The 25,641-nt window shown below is 39.2% G+C and overlaps 1 protein-coding gene across 1 annotated transcript in view; it reads right to left on the bottom strand.

Annotated features, from left to right (window-relative positions):
* Nucleotides 1–25,641, bottom strand: part of NUP210 (nucleoporin 210) — a 116,011-nt gene that overhangs the window by 80,412 nt on the left and 9,958 nt on the right. Inside the window, exons 2-7 of the mRNA XM_050957942.1 lie at nt 19,028–19,164; nt 17,181–17,312; nt 10,376–10,472; nt 6,485–6,635; nt 1,493–1,625; nt 388–544 (exon numbers count right to left, since the gene is read on the bottom strand). Of these exons, the coding sequence (XP_050813899.1) occupies nt 388–544; nt 1,493–1,625; nt 6,485–6,635; nt 10,376–10,472; nt 17,181–17,312; nt 19,028–19,164 (807 nt within the window). The remainder of the gene's footprint in view (nt 1–387; nt 545–1,492; nt 1,626–6,484; nt 6,636–10,375; nt 10,473–17,180; nt 17,313–19,027; nt 19,165–25,641) is intronic.

The raw sequence follows: 25,641 nt of genomic DNA, 5'->3' as shown, positions 1-25,641 counted from the left end.
CATTGTGCAAGAGGTCAGACTAGATGATCATAATGCTCCCTTTTGACCTTAAAGTCTACGATTCTATGCATACACACACACACACACACACACACACACACACACACACACACACACATCCTCCTTCTCCCTCCCACTAAGGTAACAGGCAAGATAATTTAATGGATCTTTTCCAGCCCTAAAGCGCTAATTTCTAGGAGCATGTCAACATATCTGGACATAGTGGTGTGACTGAACTCACAGCAATGTTGCTTTCTAATCCTCTGTCAGATAGTGCTGATTTTCAGACCACTGGGCAAAGCATGGATAGTTTTATCCTGGTGTGGTAGAGAGTGGAAAATCTGCTTCTTGACATCAGGCATTGAGCACCTCATAGAAAGGATATTTTTGTGCCCCAGCACTAGGTTAATTTGTCCCTGCTGCAATGCAGTTACTGTTGATGTTGCTTGATCCAGCTTGGCAACAGGCCGAGCTGGGTCTCCCTCAGGGCCAAGGATGTTGTTCTGAAGCTGCAGTTCATAGTGATCTGAAGGCATCATTAATTCTGTACATGAAGCAAGAAGACACATAAAACAACACAAGCTGATGTGTCACTGTTTGGACCCTGTTAATTACTACTGATTAACTTTTTATTTGATGCCTAGCACATGTTAAATTGGTGCTTTAAATAGTTTTGTAGAAAATGCATTTTCTACACCCAGGCATGAAGCATAATCTAAGCTAGATGAATAAAATAATAATTTTTTCCCATTGCTGAAGACTCCAACTAAACTTGCCTTCCTGCTTAAAGGAGAATGAAATCAGACCAATTTCTGGTCTTGGCAAAGGGAACTTTTTACATGAGCAACTGAAATCCATACCACTGCATCCCATACTGCCAGCTAGAGAGCTGAAGTAGGTCTAAGTGAATACATTATTTCATATCTGATTTCTTAAAATAACTCCCATCAACAATATTGCAAGTTTCTTGTACTTGTACCTTTATCTTACAAATAAATCTCCCATTCTCTGAAACTGGTATGCAGCTAGTTCAACTCTTCTCCAATTTTCATACTAATTTGCCAAGAAAATAGAGTAACATCTAAATCAGGCATTTCACAAAGTGAATGAGGCCTTTTTGTGGAAAACAAATGCACTAAAAATTCAAATGTTTCCCCAATATGAAAAACAGATGAACATGTTTGAATAATACAGACCTGGATCCCAAACTTGCAAACTGTTATGCATGTGCTCAAATTTATGCACATGACTAATCCTTAATAGGACTAGTCCTACATAGAAGATAAGCATATGCATTAGTGTTTGCATGATGAGAGAAAAGGGGGGAGGAGATAAAGAAAATTTCATCATAATTCTGATTATGAAAGTTTAACAATCTAAGGTGAATTTAAGACCATTTCCTTATCAGTAGACACAATATTTTAATTTTCTACTCATAGGTGAAAAATTCACACGGAATGTGGAATATTATGAAAAATGGAGGAAGACATACCTGTAATCTTGCCTTGTCTTATTTTCTGAACTTTATATTGAAGTGATGTTCCTACTAGCAGGTAGATATCATAAGCTGGATTTAGAAGAATGTTTTCCAAAATAAGCAACCTGACTTCTGCTGGATATACATTCTATTGGTTAAAAGAAAAAACAAAAGCCACATTTTAAAGTAACCAACGTACTCATTGAAAAATAGCCTCATAATCCACAAATAAAAAAATATGTATTAAAGTTATTTCTGTCCTGAAGAACAGTTTAATACCACCACTTTTCTAATGGCAATAGAACTCAAAGCACACAGTCGTGCACAGAAGCACAGCTTCACTTGCACCATCAGCAATGGATGCTAAAGGAGATAAGCAAAATGAGACATCTGAAGATATTTGAGCAGGGTCAAACCAATCAACAGTTAACTTAATGATTAATGCGGAAAATGTCAAGTGATGAATACAAAGATGAGGTCTCAGATACACAGAGATGAGGAATATTCGACCATGAAAGAAGACAAGCAAAATAAATAAATAAATAAATAAAACTGGCCAGGGTGTTAGAGACAAGGTAATCAAAATATTTTGGTCACAATCATTCCTCTCTAATCATTACAATAGTACTTGTACACCTCTTATTTAAGATCAACCAGTGTTTTCATAAAGCCTTCCACAATCAATCATTCTCAAAATTTTGTAACTTGAAAAACCTTAATGCTGGCACACTTCTAGGGCTTTTGGCTTGTTTGAAGTGTACCATTTAATAAATATTGATGGCTAAGAATATCACATGACTAGACAGAAAAAGACTGGATTTCAGTGAAAGAATGTACATGTCTTCTGCAACACTGGAAAAAAGGTAAGTGTATCCTAAACATTTGTATCTGTTTGTGCTGTGCAGGGAGTATTTTTATAAGTGTCCAAGCAGATTAAATGTAGCAGCATTCCAAAAGTCTGTACTGTACCATGCATCATACCAAATTGTTACAGATTTTTTTTTAACATGACTTCCCAGAATAGGACAAGCTTAGTAGGTATTTGCTACAAGTGTTTTTCTTTTTACACTACAGTGCAGCAAACATTTAACTTATTTAATTGCATGACAGTTTTGAAATGCTTCAGAGGAGACATCTGGGTGTATCAGATGCAAAATACTTTTATGAAGAACTGGCATTTACATATTTACCAGATAGACTTAAGAGTGGATTCTCCATTTTTTAAGCACTGGGAAAAAATTTTAACCTCATCACATGTTTAAAATCCCCCCCACGTATATTCCAATCTATGGCTTAGATTAAAAATGTTACATATTGTTAAAGCCTGCAGTTCTAATTACATTTCTTGAGGGTGGAGAGGTGCAGAAAAGTGAGGCTTTGGGGAGGAAATTGCTGTTAAATACTCAAGGAAGCTTGAAAGAGGCCAGTTTTAATTTACTGGTAAAGTAATATGTATTGCCATGTGAGAGGCTACAGGGTGAGTTACTGTGCAGCAAGCCAGAGAGTGACTCTATAGCACATCATCTTGAGATGCAGTAACATCCTGTGTGGACACTGCTACAGTGCACTGAAAGTCCTGGAGTGTGGCTTGGCTTTATCGTGCTACATTAATTTTCAGTGTGCCGCAGCGTTGTCCACATGGAACTTGATTCACAGAGAGCTGGTGTGCTATAGATTCACCCTGGCTTGCCACAAATTAACTTTCTCTCTAATTTGCCAGCTATCCCTTGCACAAACCGGTGCCAACAGTGCTGCAGAGTGCATTGGCATAGCCACTACTACTAGAAGAAAAGTTTCCAGGTTAATAACACCGGCCCTGACCTCCAGCTCAATCCAACTGGCTATGGCATGGTTTTAAGCACTCTGAGAACCGACTGAGTAGAAAAGTCTACTAAATAGTGGTTAAACCCAGAAGTGAATAAAAATCTCAATTAGCAAATAATAATTTAAAATGTATAGCATTTTTCAATCAAGAACCTTAAAATTCTTTACTGACATTAATAAACTTCACAACTCAACAACAGAATACTAATGCCATTTCACACATAGGGCAACTGAGGCATAGAGTGTATAAGTAATTAGTCCACACTGCTGCAGCCAGGAAAATATATATAGTGAAGAGTTCATGAATCATGTGTGCTTTCAGTCACTAAATCATGGTTCCCCTTATGATCAGATGTTCTCTCCTTATGGTCTTTTGCATATCCAGGTAGAACAACTTAGGAGGCTTGGTGTACTGAAAGTTTGTTCATATTTTGGTTTATTCTTAATAGGAAAAAAATAAGAAGGTGCAGGGTAACAGGAAATTCTTGGATTTTTTTTATTAACAGAGAATTTAATTTACTTATGTATAGACGGATCTCTCTCATATCCTTTCCTTTTTATGCAAGTCATTTATATTTGCCGTTATATCCCAAAGACATGCCAAAAAGTGTTTATAAAAAATGAAAGTGGTCACACAGCAGCGAATATACTGAAGCTGCGAAACTTAGTGCTCTGTATTTCTTCCAACTTTCAGGTTTACTGCCCTGGATAGTGGGACAAACACCAAGAATCTGGGTGATATCCTGGGCCCACAAAAGTCAATAGGAGTTTTGCCACTGACTTCAGTGGAGTCAGGATTTTAATGCAAGAATTCAGCCATAAATGATGTTCTGCATCATAGCACAGCCCACAAATTCTGTGGCCCTTTAGAATTTGTTGACTGCCTGTCACACTCTGCAATAGCTGCAGATGCAAAAAGCTTGTCCCTGCAGCAGCTCAAACAAAGAAGCAATTCCAAATTATACACTGTTCAGCAATGCTACAGAAGGATGGGGTGGAGAGCATCTGCTCAACTTAATCTTGTGGAGAATACAATTTCTGGAGGCAAGCACACAACGGATAATCTGAGATCTGGAAATGCATTTTTGTCAGGGTGGTCCAACATACCTTTGTTTGACATGTCTTCTAAAATTGCTATGGTATTTGTGTGTAACTCCTTTGTTTATAAAATTAGGAATATGCAATACACTACACAAAACCAAATTCTGTTCTATTCCATTTGCTTGAGGGATGTTGCACTGAAAACACGTGTGGTCTGGCAGCAGTGAAAGATTTAAGGACAATAGTAATAATGCAAGTCATATAAAGTTCTGAGCAGGATACTATTATTTCATACTATTATTTCAATCAACATTCACAGAATGATGCCAGAACCAATGCAGAAAAAAATAAATACAAAGACAAAAAACAAAAACAACTACAACTGGCTAAGAACCACAGCAAAAATAAACATTACTAATACCGGGCCATACTCTGATCTCATCAGTAATAATGTGAATCTGGAGTAACTGCAAGGAGTAGAGCAGAATTACTTTTCAATTGCATCACTGAAACCAAAATAAGGCCTTTAAAATGCACTATTTTTGTACTTTTAAATAATATTTTCAGAGAATGTAGATTATTTATCCAATACCTGAAAAATGTAAACCAATATATTTTGTTTAATAGAGAAATTGGCAACATATTAAGTAACCGCATACTGATACTGGATGGATTTTTTAAAAATACTTTAAGTCAACATTTATTTCTTAAATATTGCAAAATTTAAAATACTAATGAAATGCAAAACATTCCTGTAAGAAATAACCCTTAAAAAAATAAAATAAAAGTCTGTTAAGTAGATTATACTAACAGAAAGGACAATTTCATTACTAGGTTAAAATGAAAACAAGTTACTGTGGATTACAAAGAAATGAATAGAGTAAATCAATAGGACAGCTGTGAAAAAGGCCAATGCTATAGTTAAACACACTTGTTTATTAGCATTTGATCTCACTGCTTTCTGAGACTGAAATCTAATGAGGCAGAATTGATTAAAAATGAGGATTGGTACGATGCAAGGAACTGAGGGAGTGGTCTCAATTCAACACAATGCGCAGCATAGAAAAATCCATCAGACAAATCCTTAATATTTGTTGACAGGGAGACAGAGGGCAAAATCTCATTCCACAATGAATGCTGATAATCATCGAGCAGTGGTAATGCTTCTGTCTGATAGCAGTAGTAGATCTAGGCTCCAATTCAGCAAGGTACCTAACTGTGTGTCCCCCACTTGAGTCAGACTGACAACTTGCATGCTTCAAGATACACATGTGTTTAGGTGTCTTCCTGAATCAAGGCCCTGTTGAGCTACACAATGCTGCACAGCATTAAGTGAAGGCCAGAATCTGGCAGATGTTGTCCCAGGATATTAATAAACAAAAATTAATAGTAGCAGCACTTATTTAAAAATGCATGATGTCAAAGCACTGTGCAAATATCCAAGTGTCATTATGCTCTGATTCAAAGACAATAAACTTGGAATCCCAAGATGCCATTTTTTTTTCATAATCACTTCTCAACTTCCAGTAGAAGTTTGCACAGTTTACAAGCGAACAGCTGTTTTTATAACTGGGAGCCTTGTATAATCTGGGATTTCAAAAGTAAACTGTCTTATTTCTGGCTTGCACAACACCACAATAAGTTCATGTTATTAAGTATTTGTCTTACAACAGTGATTAGAGAAATGAGAGCCCCCACTGCACTAGGTGCCATATAAACAGAGTGAAAGGCAGTCTCGGCCCTGAAGAGCTAGCGATCGAAGAGAAGGAAAAGAAATTGTGAATTTGGAGTACATTCCTTTGTAAAACAAACTAAATAACACAGGAACAAGATATCTACACCATCATGTCACAGAGTCAGGTTTAGAAACTAGCTTTGGGACCCACATCATCTGGGACATCAACAGGATAACTGCACTATCCATCCCGAGTGCTAGGCAAAAATCAATGGAGTAGTATTGGCAACCACCTCAGGAAAAGCCACATAATCTACCCATTGGTAACGGGAGGCAATGCTACAGTAGCTGATAAAGGAAGAGATGTTGGAGTGGGGTATGTAGTAATATGGGAGAGAAAATTAATGTGGCTCCAGGGAAGTTCTGCCATGAAAATAAAAAATAAATGAACCGTGTGAATTTCTTACCTTATAAACAGATTCCTGTATTCTTGCTTTTAATTTGGAACTCCCTGTTTTCATTCCAGACACCAGAACGGTGTCTCCTTGTTTGGCAACTTTTTCCATCTCTGATATATAGGAAGGTGGTATGTAGGTAGATTCTAAGAATTTGAGTATACTGAAAAGTGAACAGAACTTTATGAGACAAGAGTCATGAATAATGTAAGCTAACCCAGGTCAGAACTACAGTATTGTCTACTTCTAGCACAAATGCCCACAACACATGTAAGGTGCTTATCTTAAGCCAGGAAGGAGAGGCTCAATTTTCACTTATATTCCTGAACACATCAATGTTAAATTAAGCTTTCATGGGTGCTGTATGGGCTTGTGTAGCACTGGAAAACATAGATGGCTGTAATATCTATGTGCAGGTCCCTTTTCTAACCTGTACTGTGACTCTTAGGGATAATTGTACTCAGTACCAAGAAAATTCAGAGTTCGCACTGTATTCTGCAATGAACATATAGTGCACAATACATCTGTGTGCTCTGACACTGTGGTACTCTGGCTTCTGTGGCTAATTTGTGTAGTGACTGGGATAAAAGTGCATCTGAAGCCTATGTATAGAAGGCAGGACCTTCTTAGAGACATACAGGAAAAATGGATGAGGTATCTCCAATGATGTTTCCAGTTTGCGTATAGAGGACTCTCTAGATCAGTGAGGTATGGTAAATGGGAAAGGCACTGAGGTTCTGTTCTCTTAATCACAAACATTATGGTGTTTGGCTCAAGTGAACTAGAAGGGTGTTTGATGTGAAGTGAATAGGAAGTGCTGATTATGTGTGTATGGGCAGTATATAAGTTATGTATTTTGTAATCTCTGTTGGAAATTTAGATGAGGTATAGTAATTACGAGAAAATGGACAGGATTTGGGTAGGTGTTGATAACAAGGTCGAATTTTGAAGGCTGCTTGCAAAAAAACACCAAAAACAAAACAGGATGAAATTTTCCAAGGAGCTGAATGATGTTAGGCACTACTAAATTTCAATGGGAGTTCAGCAACTTAACTCCCTCGGGTTTCTTTAAAAAACAGCCTTAAACTCTGCATTTCTTGCTTCAAAACTCTTTTTTGGGAGTGGGGAGGGGGAGAGGGGTTAACACCACCACTTTATTTAAAATATTATATGTTAAAAGTGTGGCAGATTCTCCATCCCTTGGAGTTTTTAAATCAAGGTGGGATGTCTTTCTAAGAGCTGGGTTGGATTTTCAAAAGTACCTAAATGATTCAGGGCTTGTCTACACACAAAAGCTGTACCATTTAAAAAAACAAATAAAACAAAACACACACATTAGTGCGGAAAGAGTTTCTATCCATATTAGCTGCTAAAAAGGCATGTTCTGCCATAATAGGCAAAACCCATGGGAAATACTGGCAGAAAAAAAACAACACAGGTTTGATCAGAGAAATTACATTGGTTTACTATTAAAAAAAACCAACACCCAATATAACAGAGCACTACAGACACAACACCACAGATATTTCACATTAATGAGCAGGACTCTTAAAGCACAATATACTTTCCTATCTCCTCTGCCTCACGCTTTGATTCACTTCTTTATTAACTAAGTTTTGCTGGATATTATTTTCTTAAGTAAATGGAAATACTGGCACTTGAGTATGAATCTATTGTGTCTTAGCATCCCGATTATATATTACAAGAATAGCGGTTTAATGTTCTACTTGGCTAGTGTGTGGGAACTGCTTGATAGGAAAGAAAATTGATTTAGTGTTTTATATGCTTCTGGTATGACCAGAAACTCAACAGTATGTCAGGCAGGCATTTCTGGAGCTGACACTCATATCAAGCAAAGCAAACACTCATTGTAGCATTTACTATGATGGATACTAGCAGAGTTCTATTAGACAAAATAATCCTGCTTTGCTGAAGGCCTATTACCAGTCAGTCAGTATCAATATAAAGGCTAAACCAGGACGTTGGGAACCTAATATGAAAAATATCCCAGATACAACAATGCTGGGTAGCCTTCAAAGTTGATGACTTTAATAAGAATGGAAACTGAAATCCCTGTAGCGTGACTCCTCTCAGTCAAAGGAAATCGACAGAATACTAAAGTAGGTACAGTGAAAGCTTATGCAGTATCTACAAGTGAGGGGAAGACTGTTGGTGGGTAAGCACAGGAAGCTAGGAGTATTCCTATCCCTGTCACAAGCTCTCAATATGATGTTGTGCAAGAACTTAACCTAGCTGTGTCTTAGTTTCCCATCTGTTAAACATAGATAATAGTATTTCCCTACCTTCCAGAGGTGTTACAAGGCTTAATTGATTAAGAAGTTGCAAAACACTTTAAGACCTTTGGATGGAAGTTTCTATTGGAGTTCAGAGTTTGGGCTAGACCAGAGGTGGGCAAACTACGGCCCACAGGACCCTCCTTCCCAGCCCCTGAGCTCCTGCCCCAGGAGGCTCGGCCCCGGCTCCTTCCCTGCTGCTCCCTCTCCCCTGCAGCCACAGCTCGCCCCGCCTCCAGCACAGTGTTCTGGGCGGTGAAGCAAGCTCTTGGGGCAATGCAGATGCAGAGCCGCGGCCTGACCCGGTGCAATGTACTGCACGGTGGCATGGCTGGCTCCAGCTGGGCGGCGCAGCTGCCTGACCTGCTACTCTGGGCAGTGAGGCTGTAGCGCTGCCAGCCATCGGTGCTCCAGGCAGTGCGGTAAGGGGGCAGGGAGCAGGAGGGGTTGGACAGAGGGCAAGAGAGTTGAGGGTGGTGGTCAGGGGTATGGATAGGGGTCAGGGCAGTCAGAGGGCGGGTAACAGGGGCAACAGGGGTTTGAATGGGGGCAGGGGACTTGGGGGTGGGTAGTCAGGAAGGAGAGAGGGGGTTAGATGGGGTGCCAGGTCAGATCAGAGGCCGGGCCATGCCTAGCTGTTTGGAGAGGCACAGCCTCCCTTAACCAGCCTCCATACAATTTTGGAAACCGGATGCAGCCCTCAGGCCAACAAATTTGCCCACCCCTGGGCTAGACCCTACAGACCATGGATGGGGCTGGAGAGCAGTGCTGCGCAGATGCACTCCACAGCTGAAGTGTCTAAGAGGATTAGTCCTGCTTTGAGCAGGGGGTTGGACTAGATGATCTCCTGAGGTCCCTTCCAACCCTAATGATCTATGATTCATAAGTCAATTGGACGATAGGTCCCAGTGTGGTGTGCAGGGCTCCTACAGATTGTAAGTGCCAGGCAAGACACAGTGGTTTGGATTTTCAAAATGGTGCGAGGCTAAATCTGCTACATCTTCCATTAGAATGCTAAATACCCTGCTCTGAAAGCTTCAAAAAGCTTATCAAAACTTTTTAAAAAATGAAAATTTGTTTCTCAGTACAGTTCCTTGTAAATGGCGTCGAGAGTCACCAACACCTCAACCAAACTTTGGCCACCTTGTTGGCAGTCTCAGCAGAGTGGCCAAGTACTGAATGGGCCATAGCCCCAACTTCCAAATGAGAGGCTAACCTCTGACCTCTGCAGCCACCTCCACATCCTTACGTATCAATTGCAGCACTAATACCTTATCGTTTTCCCCAGTTGTTTGGGGAGGGGCCAGCTCTGGCATAGTTGAGGCTATTGTTATTTTTTTATTGGTGGTTTAGAACTATATGCGCAGCTTCTGATCATCATCAATTGTATTTTTATTATTGCAAATTTTAAATGGGTGTGAAAGCGCCCAGAATTGTGGATTGGCAGTTGCAGTAGTTAGAAATCTAAAACAATGAACCTGTACATGATACTTTGGATATTATCACTTCAGTTTATAGACCCAGATTCAGCAAGGTACTTTTTTTCATGCTTAACTTTAAGAACATGACTAAACCTGGGGCCATTGAGAATAATGTAAATTGTGCTTACCGCAATGCATTGTGGGAATCTGAGAAGCCATCAGCCTCCGTATCCTTTACTATCGTCCAGTCAAAGGCTAACCCTGCCAATGTACTAAAAGTGTTTCCTATAAATCAAATTAATAATTATGTAACAAAATTCAAAATGACAAAAGTCTTCCTGCTGCTTGGAAACAAACAAAACAAGAAATATCAATGAACAGAAGCAGAAGCATCTAAATTTGCAAAAATCATTCAAACAAGACAGCTCTTCATTAAAGTTAAAAAGCGAGGGGGGGTTAAGCCAGATAACTGGAAGGTTTGGAGAATTAAAATAGAATTGAGAATTGTTTACAATTGATGGTTTGATGTGCTGCTTTGGATCTTCTTCTTCTTCTTCAATGCTTAGCCGAATGGTCGGCCGTAACAATCATTCACCATTGGGTCTGTTCCTGTGCAGCTGCAAGGGCTCGATGGTCTAAGAGTCCAACACTGGAACAGACCTGATGTGCCCCCGTAATAAGGACTCTGCCTCTGGCCGCCTCCACTCCTCAGTTGGTGGAGCTTTATCATGGATGTTACAAGCCAGCTGTAGTATGGAGCTCATCGGAATGTCTTGTGGCATTCTTGCGACATATCCAAAAAGTGTAAGAACACCATCTGCAGACAATGGCCCCAGTAGCCTGTAGCAACCATAAATGTCTGTGGTATAAATGCAATTGTTCCACTTTATGCCCAACATATAACATTTGGAATGCTTTGGATCCCAGTACGTATATAAAAGTATTATCATAAACCGTCACTGCTCAACTACACATTTATATTTTCTGGTCACACTAAGTGTACCAGCATGTCTGCTCTGGAGAAAAGGGAATTAACTGGCTGAATTTTTAATAAGACACTGCTGGAATAAGCAAATTACATCCATCTCCCTTCAAAACAAGAACCATCTAAACCTTGAATAGATTCCGTGACTACTTTTTGGATAACAATAGGACACATGCATCCTTCAATACAGGTTATTACAAAAGTCAGATGTGACAATGGCCCCATTCCTGGTAAGCAGCAAAACTCCCACTTTCTTTGGGCCATGTTGCATATGGATATGAGACATCTTTGTTTGAATGTTGAAAGCATCACAATATAATTTATCTCAAACTCATTTTCACATGCAGGATGGATTCCAATCCCGAAGTGTATGTGTGCCACTTAAATTAGAAGCATTTTTGCATCATAGGGTGCTAATAGACTCCATAACAAAGTGTTGCTGACTCCCTAATGGTACGTTAGGCCAGATATACAAGTTCTTGAACAACTCAGTGGTTTGGCAAAAAAGGAGAGGGTTAAGTCCTTCACCTGAGCTATTTGCAGCAGGTCAGATCCAACTATGCCTCAAGTCAATGGCAAATCTCTTTTATAACATGTGTATGTCACAGTCATATCTCCTAAGTACCATATATTTCACATTCTAGTGGAAACCAACAACATACATGAGACACTTCAGACATATCAGTAAAGAACTATCAACCTATATATAATTTTATACACCTTTCAGATAACTCAGAAAGCCAAGCGCATAATCTAGAACTTTGAGACATGTGGATCTGAGATACTCTTTGGAGAATTTGGGATCCACACTTTAATGAAATGCACTTTCCATATATATTCAATATGACTTTTTTAAACCTGAAATGGATTTACCTGTAATACAGACAGTTCAAGTTATTCACTTTTGGGGGGGGGGCTAGATCTTAGGTCTTGTCTACACTACAAGAGAAATTCAATCTGAGCTACACAATTTGAGTAATGTGAATTGCGTAACTCAAATCGACATAGCTTAGATCTACTTACCACAGGGTCCACACTAAGCAATGTTGACAGGAGATGCTCTCCCATCGACTCCCCCTTCTCTTCTCGATCTGATGGAATACAGAAGTCAACGTGAGAGTGATTTGCGGTCAATTTAGCGGGTCTTGACTAGACCCGCAAAATTGACCACCGATGCATCCTTCGCTGCTGGTCGACCCCCCGGTAAGTGTAGGCAAGCCCTGAGTCATTGCAACATGTGAAATAACAGATATTAAAGGATTGTAAATGGAATAAACATACTGGAGCCAGATAATTGTCACATGCTGAATCTGAAAGTCTTTTAGAAAGATCTCACAATCTTTGGGAGAGATGCTGCACCCGCTGAAATCAATTACTAAGCTCCCATTGACATTCATGGGTGCAGGGCTGAAGCCTTGTATTGTGCTAGTATTTTTATTATTATTAATTTATTTTCACTTATATTCTTTGTTTTCCTCTCTTATTTTCATTGGCAATTATAATGACCACTGCAACTTCACTGCCAAGTTCCTGCAGCTAAAGGCTTATGGCATCATCTAAACCACAGAAATGTTGTAACAGTGGTAATACAATTCAAAACATATTTTCCCTCCAAAATATATATAGACACCTCCCCGGGTTACGCAAATCCACACTTACGGAAAAAGTTCTGTAAGCTAGAGATAGGAGGTGGTTGTTTTCTGGGGGTTTTGTTTTTGCGCTAAATGGTCGGGTATACGTTTCCAACTTACACAAAATTTGAGTTATGCAAGGCGTTCCGGAATGGAACACTTGCATAAGTCGGGGAGCATCTGTACTATACAGATAAAAATTGCTTTGTATCCTGCATGAACAAGATTGTGACTCTAAAAAGGAACTTTCTATTCTTCCATTCTAAAACTTCTTTAACTCAGTCTATTACAGGGGAAGCATGTTTCAAACTGCTTGAGGATATTTTATTTAAGATGCACAGAGCTAAATTAGCTGTTCTCATAACAGATGTTTTAGCTTTGCAAAGTTAAGACAAGTCTTCCCTCATTCTTGCTCAAACTAAAGATGCAAGCAGGGCAAGGAAAGAAAAGCGCATTGTACCAGTGCAGAGATGTCTGAACAGTGCCACAGCAAACACTCAGAAGAAGCACAATGAAATCCCTGCTGGGACAAAAGGGACAGGGCTTCTGGAGCATATGAGTTATCCAAGGTAAATAAATGTTAGCAAGTCTTATCTTAGTCTCACTGGAGTCAATAGAAAAACTCCATTTGCACTTTAGTTAGTAGCAGGATTTAGCCCAAAGTATAATTTTAAAGGAGTGGCATGATATATTAAATTTCATCCTGCCTGTTAGAAACTGAAAGTACTTTAGTCCCACTATGACTTGATTAGCCTCCATTAATCCTTATACAAAGTTTACGCCAAGAACACACTGAGCAATCAAATAAAAATTAAGTTTGGACAGGAGTTTAAAAAGTCATTTTAGATACATTGGGATTATTTCCCCACCCTGCTCTTGCTAACAATTCTATGACAGCAGTTCTAAAGCAACAGCCCCACCAATTCTTTGGTACACTGAGCTATGGTAAGACTGGAGTTTCCCAATTCCCAGATTAGGCCACAAAATAACATACAACCTCAATATAAAAATTATTATTTTCAATGGACTATACATATATTATCTTGTCAGATGGTACTGAGAGCCTTCAAGAATAGGGAACTGTGACAGGAAGTTTCTCAATACACCTCAGTTTGGTGATAAACAGCAAATTGTTGTTTTGTTTTATAAGAAAATCCAATTTCAAATCTTCTTCTCTCTTCAAAATACTTTTGACTTGAATTTTTGTATTTAGCTCATCATGGAGAATACACGCAATCTTTAACACACAGCAATTCAGGGACTTAATCTAAAGATATACTGATGAAGCGCACTACGTAAGTAGTAAGTCATTACAAGAAGTAATGTTCCAATTGTACTGCAACATAGTGATTAACATAGATCAGAAAGTTATGATAGACACAGCACAGTTACCAGCCATGTGGACCAAAACGCAGAATCAGAACCAAGGGTTACTAAAATCGGTGTCACATATATTTTACAGTGATTCCTGCTAGTGGTGCTCTAAGTCAAGAGCCACTCATCATTTCTAGGACAAACCACTATTTTAAGCTGCTGAAATTCACATATATAACTAAGGAGCTGCAATGGTATCAGCAGCTTTTTGGAATCCTATATATGAAATTACTTTGGGCCCTGATCCCACAGGCCCTACCCAGATAAGAATCCCATTGAACTGCAGGTTTGGCTTAGTCCTACAAATACTTACAAATGTAAATAACTATTCTTGAACTCCAGACGAATCATGTGAACTAAGCTATTTCCCATTTATTAATTTGTCTAAGCAATGTAAAAAATGTTATGGTACTTTTAAAATGTTGAGATGGAATTTAATCTTAAGAGTTCTGCTCTTTCACCAACAACTGGAACTTCAAGCATTTAACAAGAAGCTTTCACTGTATTTAAATCTCCATAATTCACAACAAGCATAACAAAATAACTTTACTTTTCTCAAATATTTGGTAGAAAGTTTTGTCCAGAACTTGTGAATCAGAATTTTGATTCATTTTACGCTGTATAAAAATGAATCAAGCCTAGAAGCTATGAAGACATGTACATGCACAGTAATTTTGGGATTACTTTTTTTAAATGTTTACATAACGGCTTTAACATTAACATTCTCCATGTTTACAGAGTGCCTTGATATAAAGCTATTTTGAGATAATGGATAACTGAGTTTACACCAAGACTAATTTGGCTCATAGTATCAAAGATTGGTTGAATATCGTCTCCCTTCTTCATACACTCATGAGGCCAACTTCCGCATGGTGTAACTATTGTCCTAAATATTTTCAGCAATGATGCAAAACTATTTGGGTAAAGTGCTAAATGCCTATTTACATAGCACATGATAACTGGCGTCATCAGAAAAAATACATGTTAGACCATATTTAATGTGCATGTTTAAAGTGTCTTCTGCTTTTTTTACTGGCACTAACAAAAGTAATTTGCACACAATACATTAGGGTGTTAAGTGCATGACAAAACTCCAAAAAAGGATGTGTAAGGGGAAGCACCGCTGTGAACTATATATCTAGGTACTGCTATTTACAGCATCCTTTGTCACAGGACCAGAGCTTCACAGTAAAGCATGACCTGATCTTTCATACAAGATGCAATAATGAGGCACAGTATATTGTCAGTCTGAAACAAAGACATCATTTTTAAAAATTCCCTAACTTTCCATTATGTGTGTACGTGAAATAATATACAAGTTACTACAAAATCTACCAAATATCATCATGTATATGTGCAGAAGTCCAAAGTAAAAGCCAGCCACAGGCCCTTTGCAGTGTTCAACTATTCACCAATTATAAGTTTATTTTTCCCTTTATTTTTGCTCCTCTTGTATGCAAAAGAATGGATAATTTACTGTCTAAAAGTCATTTATTCAGTTTTCTTAAATGACAAGAGAGCACCTCTGAAACGTAAAGACTGTCTTCAATAATTCTGTCCATGTTCCAAAACTTGGTCACCTGTTAGTATAGGAAAAATGTTTGCAAAAGGAGATGAATGTGTAGAAAGTATTGTAAGAGAAGACCACAGCAGTTTAAAAGTCTCCAGCAAAATTCTTTCAGTTGAGTTCCTAAAGTTAATCACTTACAAAAAAGTGATTTTCAGAGCTGCTGAGCAATCACTGTTTCCATTACTTTAAGCTTGAAAGTTTAAGCTTAGGCTCCTAGTGAACATCTTGTTCCAGTAATTTAGATTATACTGTTCTTTGTGGGTTTTAAACCACAGCTTCTGTTCAAACTTTAACTTGGATGGCTCCCAAAGCAAAGTTGTCAGCTGAGTATGTTTGAGAGTCTACAGAAACACCAAGCCAAGGTTCTGGAATTACAAATACAGTAAGGAAGTTTAACAGTTCTACCTATTGATATTTCGCAGTATAGAGCCTGGCTTTTATGATTTGTAAGTAGATATATGTGGTTTAAGGCTCCAGTATCCAAACTATAAACATCAAGCTTCTATTGCTGTTTAAATCATCTGGCCTTTTTTATTCACTAGGTATTTTTAAAACCTTTTGTTTTGTCTGTAGAATTTAGCTGCTGAATCAAGGTCTGAAGTTCCTGAAGGCACTCAGATTATTACATATGCTATGGCAAGCAGAGGTTTCCTCTTCCTCTTAGATACGATGGACCCAATCCATCTTCCACTGAAGTCACTGAAAAGACTCTTACTGACTCCAGTGGGTCAGACACTATGATGATGGAAACAACTATTAAAAAAAAATCTAGATTATATTAGTTTGAGGGATATGAATCCCAGCAGCTGGTGGCTGCAACTAAACAAAAGACATATTAAACTTGTTTGACCTTAAATAAAATGTCTTTTTACAGGTTTGCCTTAAAAATGCATCCTCCTTGCCTCAGCTTAGCAAAACCCTGTAGAATCTATAGAGCAGTTCACAGACTTGTATCACTACTGCTTCAATCTTCCTTGCAGCCCTGACCAGACCAGCCAAATACTGATGTGACATTTCAGCAGTGCAAATATTATTACCTCCTGCTTTTTGTTTCTGGCCCCCTTTTTCTGAAGTTAGAGCTTTTACATGTAAATATGTTTATTTGGGATTCTGATATTTGAAAATGCCATTAACGCTAAAGTTGATTCCTGGGCAACCCATAACAAATTAAACAGGAATTGTCAGATACAAAACAGTGTTCAATTGGCACATTTGGAAGTTTGGGATTTCTTTGTCAGCCCTCTTATACTTAACCACAAATATTACAATAGGTTAGTATCTGTGTGCCAACAGGACAATTCTCCTATGCATTGTCTGGGTTGGGCTCCAACATCCAGTCCTGTCCTAGGTAAAGACTGAGCAGAGTACACTACACACACACACACACACACGACTTCACTAAAACTTTCACATCTTAATAGTAAGTCTCTGACCTTCAGAATCCAAAGCCTGAATTTTCAGCTTCAGCGGTGAATCTTCAAGATAAAGTTCTCTTGTCGTGGACACAATTTGGATGCCGTGAATTATGTCAACTATAGCATCACAACGAAGCACTTGACCAGTCACTTAAAGAAACAATAGAAAACATTAAGTCAGTAGCACTGAGCATGATCATCACCAAAATGATTAAGCAAATAAGATGAAGTACATCTTAACCAACTGGCAGATCTAAACTAGGGGCAGAATAAAGCTTTACCATTCCGGGGATGGAAACCAGGTCCTGAATGCTATTGAAAAACAAACTAGGTCCTGAAGACAAGAGAAGTAGCTCCTCCCTCTTAAGCTCAAAATAAAAGTGTTTCTATAGGACAGCGACAAGAAAACTTTTTGGCCTGAGGGCCACATTGGGTTTCGTAAATTGTATAGAGGACCGGTTAGGGGAGGGGGTTGTGGGCTGGCCCCCACCTCCTATCTGCCCCCGCTAGACTCCTGCCCCATCCAATGCCCCCTGATCCCTGACAGCGTCTCTGGGACCCCTGCCCCATCCACACACCCCGGCTCTCTGTTCCCTGACTGCCTTTGTATCCCCCCCACCCCATCCAAACCCTCCTCTCATTCTTGACATCCCCCCTCCCCCCCTCCCGGGACTCCATCCAACCACCCCTTTTCCCTGTCCCGATTGCCTCCAGAACCTCTGCTACTCCATCCAACACTCCCTTCTTCCTGACTGCCCTACTCCGGGATGCCTGACCCCATTCAACCCCCTATTCCCCCCCGACCCCTATCGACACCCCTGCCCTCTGACCAGCACCCCTAACTCCCCTGCCCTCTAACCAACCCCCTATGCTCCCTTATCACACTGCCTGGAGCACCGGTGGCTGGCGGCACTATAGCCATGCCACCCAGCTGGAGCCGGGCCATGCTGCCACTGCCACCACGATGCAGCACAGAGACTGGGTCAGGCCGGGCTCTGCAGCTGCACTGCTCCAGGAGCTCACTGCCCCAGGAGCTCACAGCCCCGCCGCCCAGAGCATTACACTCACAGAAGAGCAAGCAAGCTGAGGCTGCAGGGGAGGGAGGACAGCAGGGGAGGGGCCAGGGGCTAGCCTCCTGGGCCAGGCAGGACAGTCCTGCACGCCAGATGTGGCCCACGATCTGAAGTTTGTCCATCCCGGTATAGGATTTACTATGCTGCCATATTGTCAGTGAAGAAAATCTGCTTTATTTCCTGTCCAGAAAATGTTTGTATAGTGTTGCTGGTTCAGAATAGCAGCTCCCCGGACACAATTCAGTGACAGAAGTGGGTAAAGGCCCCCTACACGTATCATTCACAAAACACCCTAGATTCCTTTGGAATGAAAAATGCAATATAATGTAACCAATTTATTATACAATGATTATTTTACAAATACATGTCTATTAACTCATCTACTTTGCATATCTTTCTTTCTAAAAGTAGACGGTATCCTGTACTGACGTAAGGCATGAAAGTAAACTCAAATTTTCCAAATCCCAAATATCTGAAACTGAATTATGTAAAATTCAAATTGAAACATTCACTTTTAGGAATCCCCAGATTTGTGAGAGTTTCAGATACACCTACACCCACCCTTGAAGGTTTCAGATGCCTTACCCACATTGACTTGAGACCTCTGCAGAACAGGGTTCATGTGGTCTTTTCTACCTATAAGCTTATAAATAAAATGCACATATCAATGGATGTTTGTTACATATAAATGTACGTGTACATGTGTGTATCCCTTAAAGATGTCATAGGGCTCATAAACCTGCAGTATTGTACAATTTTTTTAACCCAAACAAAAAAAAGTTGAAAACTTACATATATCTTCAGCAAAAATGATACTTGTCAGACGTGTTGGCTGCGATGAACGTGCCTGGACAACAGCCTTTTGTGAACACTGGCGTTCATCTTGATCTGCAGGTTCTATGCTGGCAACTTCTGGCCTTGTGGAAGACCTACAAGAATATTACTGAAAGTTACTGCAGTGTTAGCCAGTTATCATGGAAAATGCAGAGACTCTTATTTAAAAGCGACAGTAACCTTTTTATCTAAAACACCACCATTATTACCATATGTAAAATCTCTGTCTTCATATTACAAGCTATGGGACTGACTTTTCCACATGCAGAGTGCCCACATCTATCAGGGATTTCAACCAGGGTTGAGGTTGGTCAGCACTTCTGGGAAAAAGCCTACTGCTTCTACTGATTAACACATATACCCCTTACTGCAGCATAAGAACACCAGCTTATGCTAGTCATTTTGCTTTAAAAAAAAATCCCATGCATTTACTAAGCCAAAAAATCCCTCCTCTTGTGCTTTAACAACTTAGAAGCAGATACAGTAAGATAAAATGTGAACATGAAGTGCAACCTAAGATTAAATCTATCAATTACAGTGATGTGATGAAGTAGGTTTTAGCCCACAAAATCTTATGCCCAAAATAAATTTGTTAGTCTCTAAGGTGCCACAAGTACTCCTTGTTCTTTTTGCTGATACAGACTAACATGGCTACACTCTGAAACCAGTCATAAGATACATGCTATTTATCACTTGCAATCAAAATTGGCATCTTCCATGGCAAAGGTATGGATGATAACTCAGGTTTTTTCCAATTACAAAATGTTACAATTATCCATAGATTTGCTATGGCAGAGCCCATTAATAGTAAAAGTGGTGAATAACATTTTTCTAATTAAGAAATTCAAATGTGATATAATGTCTAGTTACTGTATGCAATACAGTTTAGATTTAGAAGCTTGTGTAATACTATTTGGTGCTATTTAAATCTACACAGCCGTTTGAACCATTATAAATTATTTGACCAATCCCATTTTTGCTCAAAATTGTGTTTCTTTAAAAAGCAAGACCCCAATCCTGTAGTGAGTTCTGCATCAGCAAGCCCCTGGGTCCACACTGAATTCACTGCAGGCCCGGGGCCCACATTTTTAATTTCTTAAATGTAGTAAGGGCCTGAATGGAAGCGGAGTTGGTGGTGGAGTCACAGCTAGAACCATTCTGGATTTCTCTAAGGCTACTTCATGGTGATGATGAAAGCGCAGCTGATTGGCTATTGGGTTTTCTTAAAAAATAAAAAACAATAATCAAAACTATGGATGAGAGCCAGAGCTGGTGGAAACAGCAAAGCTACACTGATTTATACCAGCCGAAGAATTGACCTTATTTTTGGAATTATTTCCAAATAATGGCAATTTTTAGAAAAGTTTCACAAAGCAATGATCTATGGGAAATCACCTGAAACAGAAATGTTTTGATTTTCATCAACTCTCTCCAAAGCGGAGGCTTGCACACATTTGATATTAACCAAATCAAGAAAATAGCCCCTTTCGTTGTGATTAATTAATGCCTATTATAAACACATTACTACCATATTGCATTTTACAGTACTTGCAGTTTTCTTTCGGTTAGCTACCCAGTCAAGGAGAACACACAACCACCTTTGTTCTATTAAGTAGAATAAATGATTGTTCTATTAAGTAGAATAAATGATTATTCATCCCATTGCAACATTAAACAACAAAAATCACCATCTTAATATTGAACCCAGCCTTACAACGTACTGAACACCATCAACTCCAAGCAGGATCAATGGAAGTTCAAGAGACTGCAATTCTTACAGTTGGGCTCCTCAAATGAAATATGTAACAACAAATCAGTTTCAGGACCAATAAGGTTTACAAATACATTTTCAAAACTACACAACATGTGTAACTGTAGAAATGGACATGTAACCATTGTACACAGTTTGTATTGAACTGCACCTCAGAACCTTAGGTGTGGATCAGATTTCCACCACAGCAGACACTGAACAAACACATGACAAAAAGACTTTAAGCAGCTTACAATCTAAAGGTATGAGTAAAGTACTGGATCTGTGAAGTACACAAGTACTTGGTTTGCAATTACATGAACTGCACATGAAAATACATTTTTGTGGGGATTTACAGGGTTTTGCATATCTGTTGGCCAAACCCTGCTTTCCTCAGGCAAAATGACCACCACTGAAGTAAATGTATTAATGAATATGCCTCCAACAGATGTTTTTCCCAAGTAAGGACTAGATTTAAAGAATGGGGTGCAACTGTCACTGATATTTCTGAAACAAGTATCAGAATTTGGCCTATTCAAAAAACAAAAGAACAAACCACGCACACACAAGCACCAAACCACAACAAACAGCTATCAGCAGTTATTTATGGGCAGTTTAAGAACTGATAAATTGTCTTAGTCTGAAAATAAACAGAAAACAATTAAGCTTATGTACTTAAACCTGTGAGAGTCAAGTCCTAATAGAGAAAATGTTTTTATTATACTTTAGTATTCACTAATAAGAATCTCATCTATATTTGCCCATAAATAGGGTGTAATAATTATAGGTTGGATGAATAAGACATTAATTGAATAAACGTTGGTACAGTAGTGTCTTGTACTCTGTTATGCTCTTCCCTCCACAGAGCTAATTTTAGTCTTGTGATATAGACAGTAAACAATTCACTATTTCAGAAAGAAACACATACTTCCACAATTTATTCTACAGCCTAACTACTGGCATGTTTTTAATTCCTGGGACAGCATGTCAGTAATTAGATACTAGAAGAGCTACTAATATTTCAACACTACATTCTACCAACATGTACCTGGTAGGACTTCTTGAATTACATACTAAAACTGCTAATAGCGTCTAGCAGTAAAAGCAGTGCTTGGGTGGTGCTGCTGGGAAGAAGCAGAATAGCAAAGAGGGAGGGCAAAACAAAAGAAATATGTAATTTATGTCCCAACATTTGTTTTACTCCTACATTTTGAGCCAAATTCTACTTTCAGGTGACTGCACAGCACTCCCATTGACTTCAGTACTTTCCACCCCATTACGTTCAACTTTTTAAGTTTCAGGCTTTACAGACCCAATCTTGTCCCCATTGCTGTCAGTAACAAAACTCGCATCAGTGTCAATGGGACAGGATTGGGCCCTAAATTTGTCCCTAAGCAAATACTGCAAAATTACAGGAATAATATACAACTCTCTGCCATGGCAGAGGAGCAAAATAAGTGAGTATCATGGGTGAATATATCTAACCATATTTAATGCTGTTAATAATCCATTTTCAAGTGTTGGCAAACATACTTCTTTCTCCATCACTTTAGCATATAATTTGGTGAATACGCTTGCATCAATTTATAGATAAGTTCAGACTGCACAGTTTAAGTACCACAGAATACCTAATTAGCAAAAAAAATAAGTCTCTCTGAAGATAAATAATTATCAGCTTATCTAATGTTTCAGGACTTGACTTAGAAACATTTATAGACATGTAGCCAGATGGAAACAGTACCATCAAATGGCATGTAAAGCCTTTCAACAGTTTGAGAAGACTTGACTGAACAATATGTTTGGTGCTATATTCACAGTGATTCTCAGGACACAATTTACTGTTTATATGCCAAACTGACTACACAGCAGCCAAAATAACACAGAAGCAATTTTATCCGTACCAGCAAATTATGGTTCCAAATAGATTCCCAGGGAATCGTAAGATGTTCAAGCTGAAGCATAGCCTTGTCCTCCTCACGATGGAACAGAATTTCTCTATTTGCATGAGTATTTAAATGTACAGGGAAGGACAATTCTCTCTTCTTTTTACTCTACTCTATCCTCTCTTAGGCCATTGAGTACATTCTCATTGTACTGAGAAAAAGAGCATCAAACAGATTTCCATCCCATCCTATGTTTTACAGGCAAATGCAATAGATTGACACAGTGAGAGTAGCCAGCTGTGAAGCTTTTGCTCAGAGTGGGGTTTTCAGAAGGGCTGTGAGTTGGCCCACCTATGGACAGTAATGGGAATGGAGTTAAGCCACCAGCGACTGCTTTTGAACACCAAACCTAGAATGTAAATTGAAATCAAATCTATCACATTGTTAAATCCAAAAGATCATTCATTTTTTTTCTGAGGCAAAACCTACCATGGGGTTTTAATCTCAGTAAGTCCCACATGATTTGGCCTTCACTGAGTATTACAGGACACTGCTCTAACTAAAATGTGATTTAATTTGGTGGATTGTTCTGCTTCTATCTTTACTAGGTAGAATATAACCAAACAGGATGTACATTCCCCAAAGCATAATGGATTTTGCTTCAGAATTTTAGCTGTTGAATTAAAATCATCCTCCTAGACATTTGGGATTGTGATTAGCAAAATTAACATCATGCATCTCCTAAATGCAGGCAATTATTTGATATATTGCTTCCTTGTAAGTTCACTGAACTGATATTTTGGACCTTTTCTCCTCTTGTCTTGACCTAAAATTGAAATGAATAATTAGGGTTTTGAGGTTTGTGTATGTAGCTATTACATAAATGCATAAATAAAGTGTATGGGATGGATGTGCATTAGAACAGGATCCCAGTTTGCCATTAAATCTGTATTCAATGGAGGCAGAATACAGGGACGTTAGGTTTGTTAAAGACATGAATAGCCAGGTTCTCGCACAGCCAGACACCCACAGATTCTTCACAAAACTTCCCCCCTTCCTGCTGTTGTTAGCCTAACTTTGTCTAGATACTATTGAACCTTCCCTGGTGTTCAGAAAAGCTTTACAATAACCATAATTTGCTGTTCTGAAAAAGTGGCATTCCTCTGCTGCAGCTGCTGTTCTCATAGATTTCCCAGGCAACTTTACAAATTCTAAAAGAGATAAGCCCATTCCCAAGCAGTTATGAATAGCAACCTATTCACGGTAAAGGAAATTTGTTAATTCTCCACAAAGAAACAGTTTTTGATCCAACCAAATTGGAAATACTGGCTGGAATTTAAAAAAAGGGAAAGATAACAGAAGTAACTGCCATGGACAGGTGGCCAAAAAGTATTTTATTATAACTGCTGAAAAGTTCATGTAACAAGCTAACGTGAGTACAGACAGAAAGGCTACAGGCATGTTAGCCATCTACTCTAGTTAATATATTTTTTAAATCACTAGATAATCCAAATATTAGAATGCAAACAAAACAGATTAAGGTTTGTGTCAAGGTTTTTTCCCCACTTTGAACTTTAGGGTTCAAGAAGTGGGGATGTGCATGATCACTTTTAAGCTTAATTACTAGCTTAAATTTGGTACGCTGACACCAGCCAGAAGTCTGTGTCTGGCACACTTCTGTTCCCCCAAAACCTTCCCTGGGGAACCCAAGACCCAAACCCCTTGGGTCTTAAAACAAGGAGAAATTAACCATCCCCCTCCTTTTCCCCCCAGACTCTCCCCTCCCTGGGTTGCCTTGAGAGGCTTACACAGATCTAAACTCCTTGGATCTTAAAACAAGGAGGAATTAATCATCCCCTCTCCTTTCCCCCCCACCAATGCCTGGTGAGTTTAGACTCAATCCCTCGGATTCTAAAACAAAGAAAAATCAATCAGGTTCTTAAAAAGAAAGCTTTTAACTGAAGAAAGAAAAGGTAAAAATTATCTCTGTAAAATCAGGATGCAAAATGCTTTAGAAGGTACTCGGATTCATATAGACTAGAGGGACCCGCCCCCACCCCCCAGCCTGAGATTCAAAGTTACAGCAAACAGAGGTAAAAATCCTTCCAGCAAAAAGACACATTTACAAGTTAAGAAAACAAACATAAGACTAATTCGCCTTGCCTGGCTATTACTTACAATTTTGACACATGAAAGACTGATTCAGAAATATTGGGAAAGTCTGGGTGTATGTCTGGCCCCTCTTAGCCCCAAGAGCGAACAACGAACCAAACAAAAAGCACAAACAAAGACTTCCCTCCACCAAGATTTGAAAGTATCTTGTCCTCCTATAGATCCTCTGGTCAGGTGTCAGCCAGGTTCACTAAGCTTCTTAACCCTTTACAGATAAAAGAGACACTAACCGTTAACCATCTGTTTATGACAGTTTGACCATATAAATCATCAAAAGGAGAGTCAAGGTATGGCTGCATCCCTGGAGAGAACTCATGGTACTGTAACTTGGGAGCACCCAAGTCTGAGAACATTACATGGCTGTTCAGCTTGGTGCGATGCCAGCCATTGCGGTGATTCTCTCTTTCCTCATTCCCCCCGCCCCCCAAAAATCACTGATTCAGAAGAAGACTCCTTCACATTCAAACCTTCACTTCAAGTAAACAAGTTTGCCAAGAGTTGGGAAAAATTAACCCCTCCAATCCAGAAAAGAATTTATAGCTTTCACCCTGCAAAGGTCTTGAAAGGAAGGTGGGCATAGTGATTGAAGGGGCAGTGCGGGAGGAAAAAGGAAGGAAAGATAAAAGTAACCAGAGTGTCCTGATCAACAAAACAAGGAGAAGGACACTCAGTGGCCCTTGCAAGGTTCCCAATGGAGAACAAAGGTAGGGCTGTTCCAGGCACAACCTTCTGGGATGGGAGAAAGAAAGAAGATGAGGGGTGAGGTT

The sequence above is a fragment of the Gopherus flavomarginatus genome, chromosome 6 (genome assembly GCF_025201925.1).
Source record: "Gopherus flavomarginatus isolate rGopFla2 chromosome 6, rGopFla2.mat.asm, whole genome shotgun sequence".
NCBI classification, from domain to species: Eukaryota; Metazoa; Chordata; order Testudines; family Testudinidae; genus Gopherus; species Gopherus flavomarginatus.
This window is presented reverse-complemented; position numbering and strand designations above follow the sequence as displayed.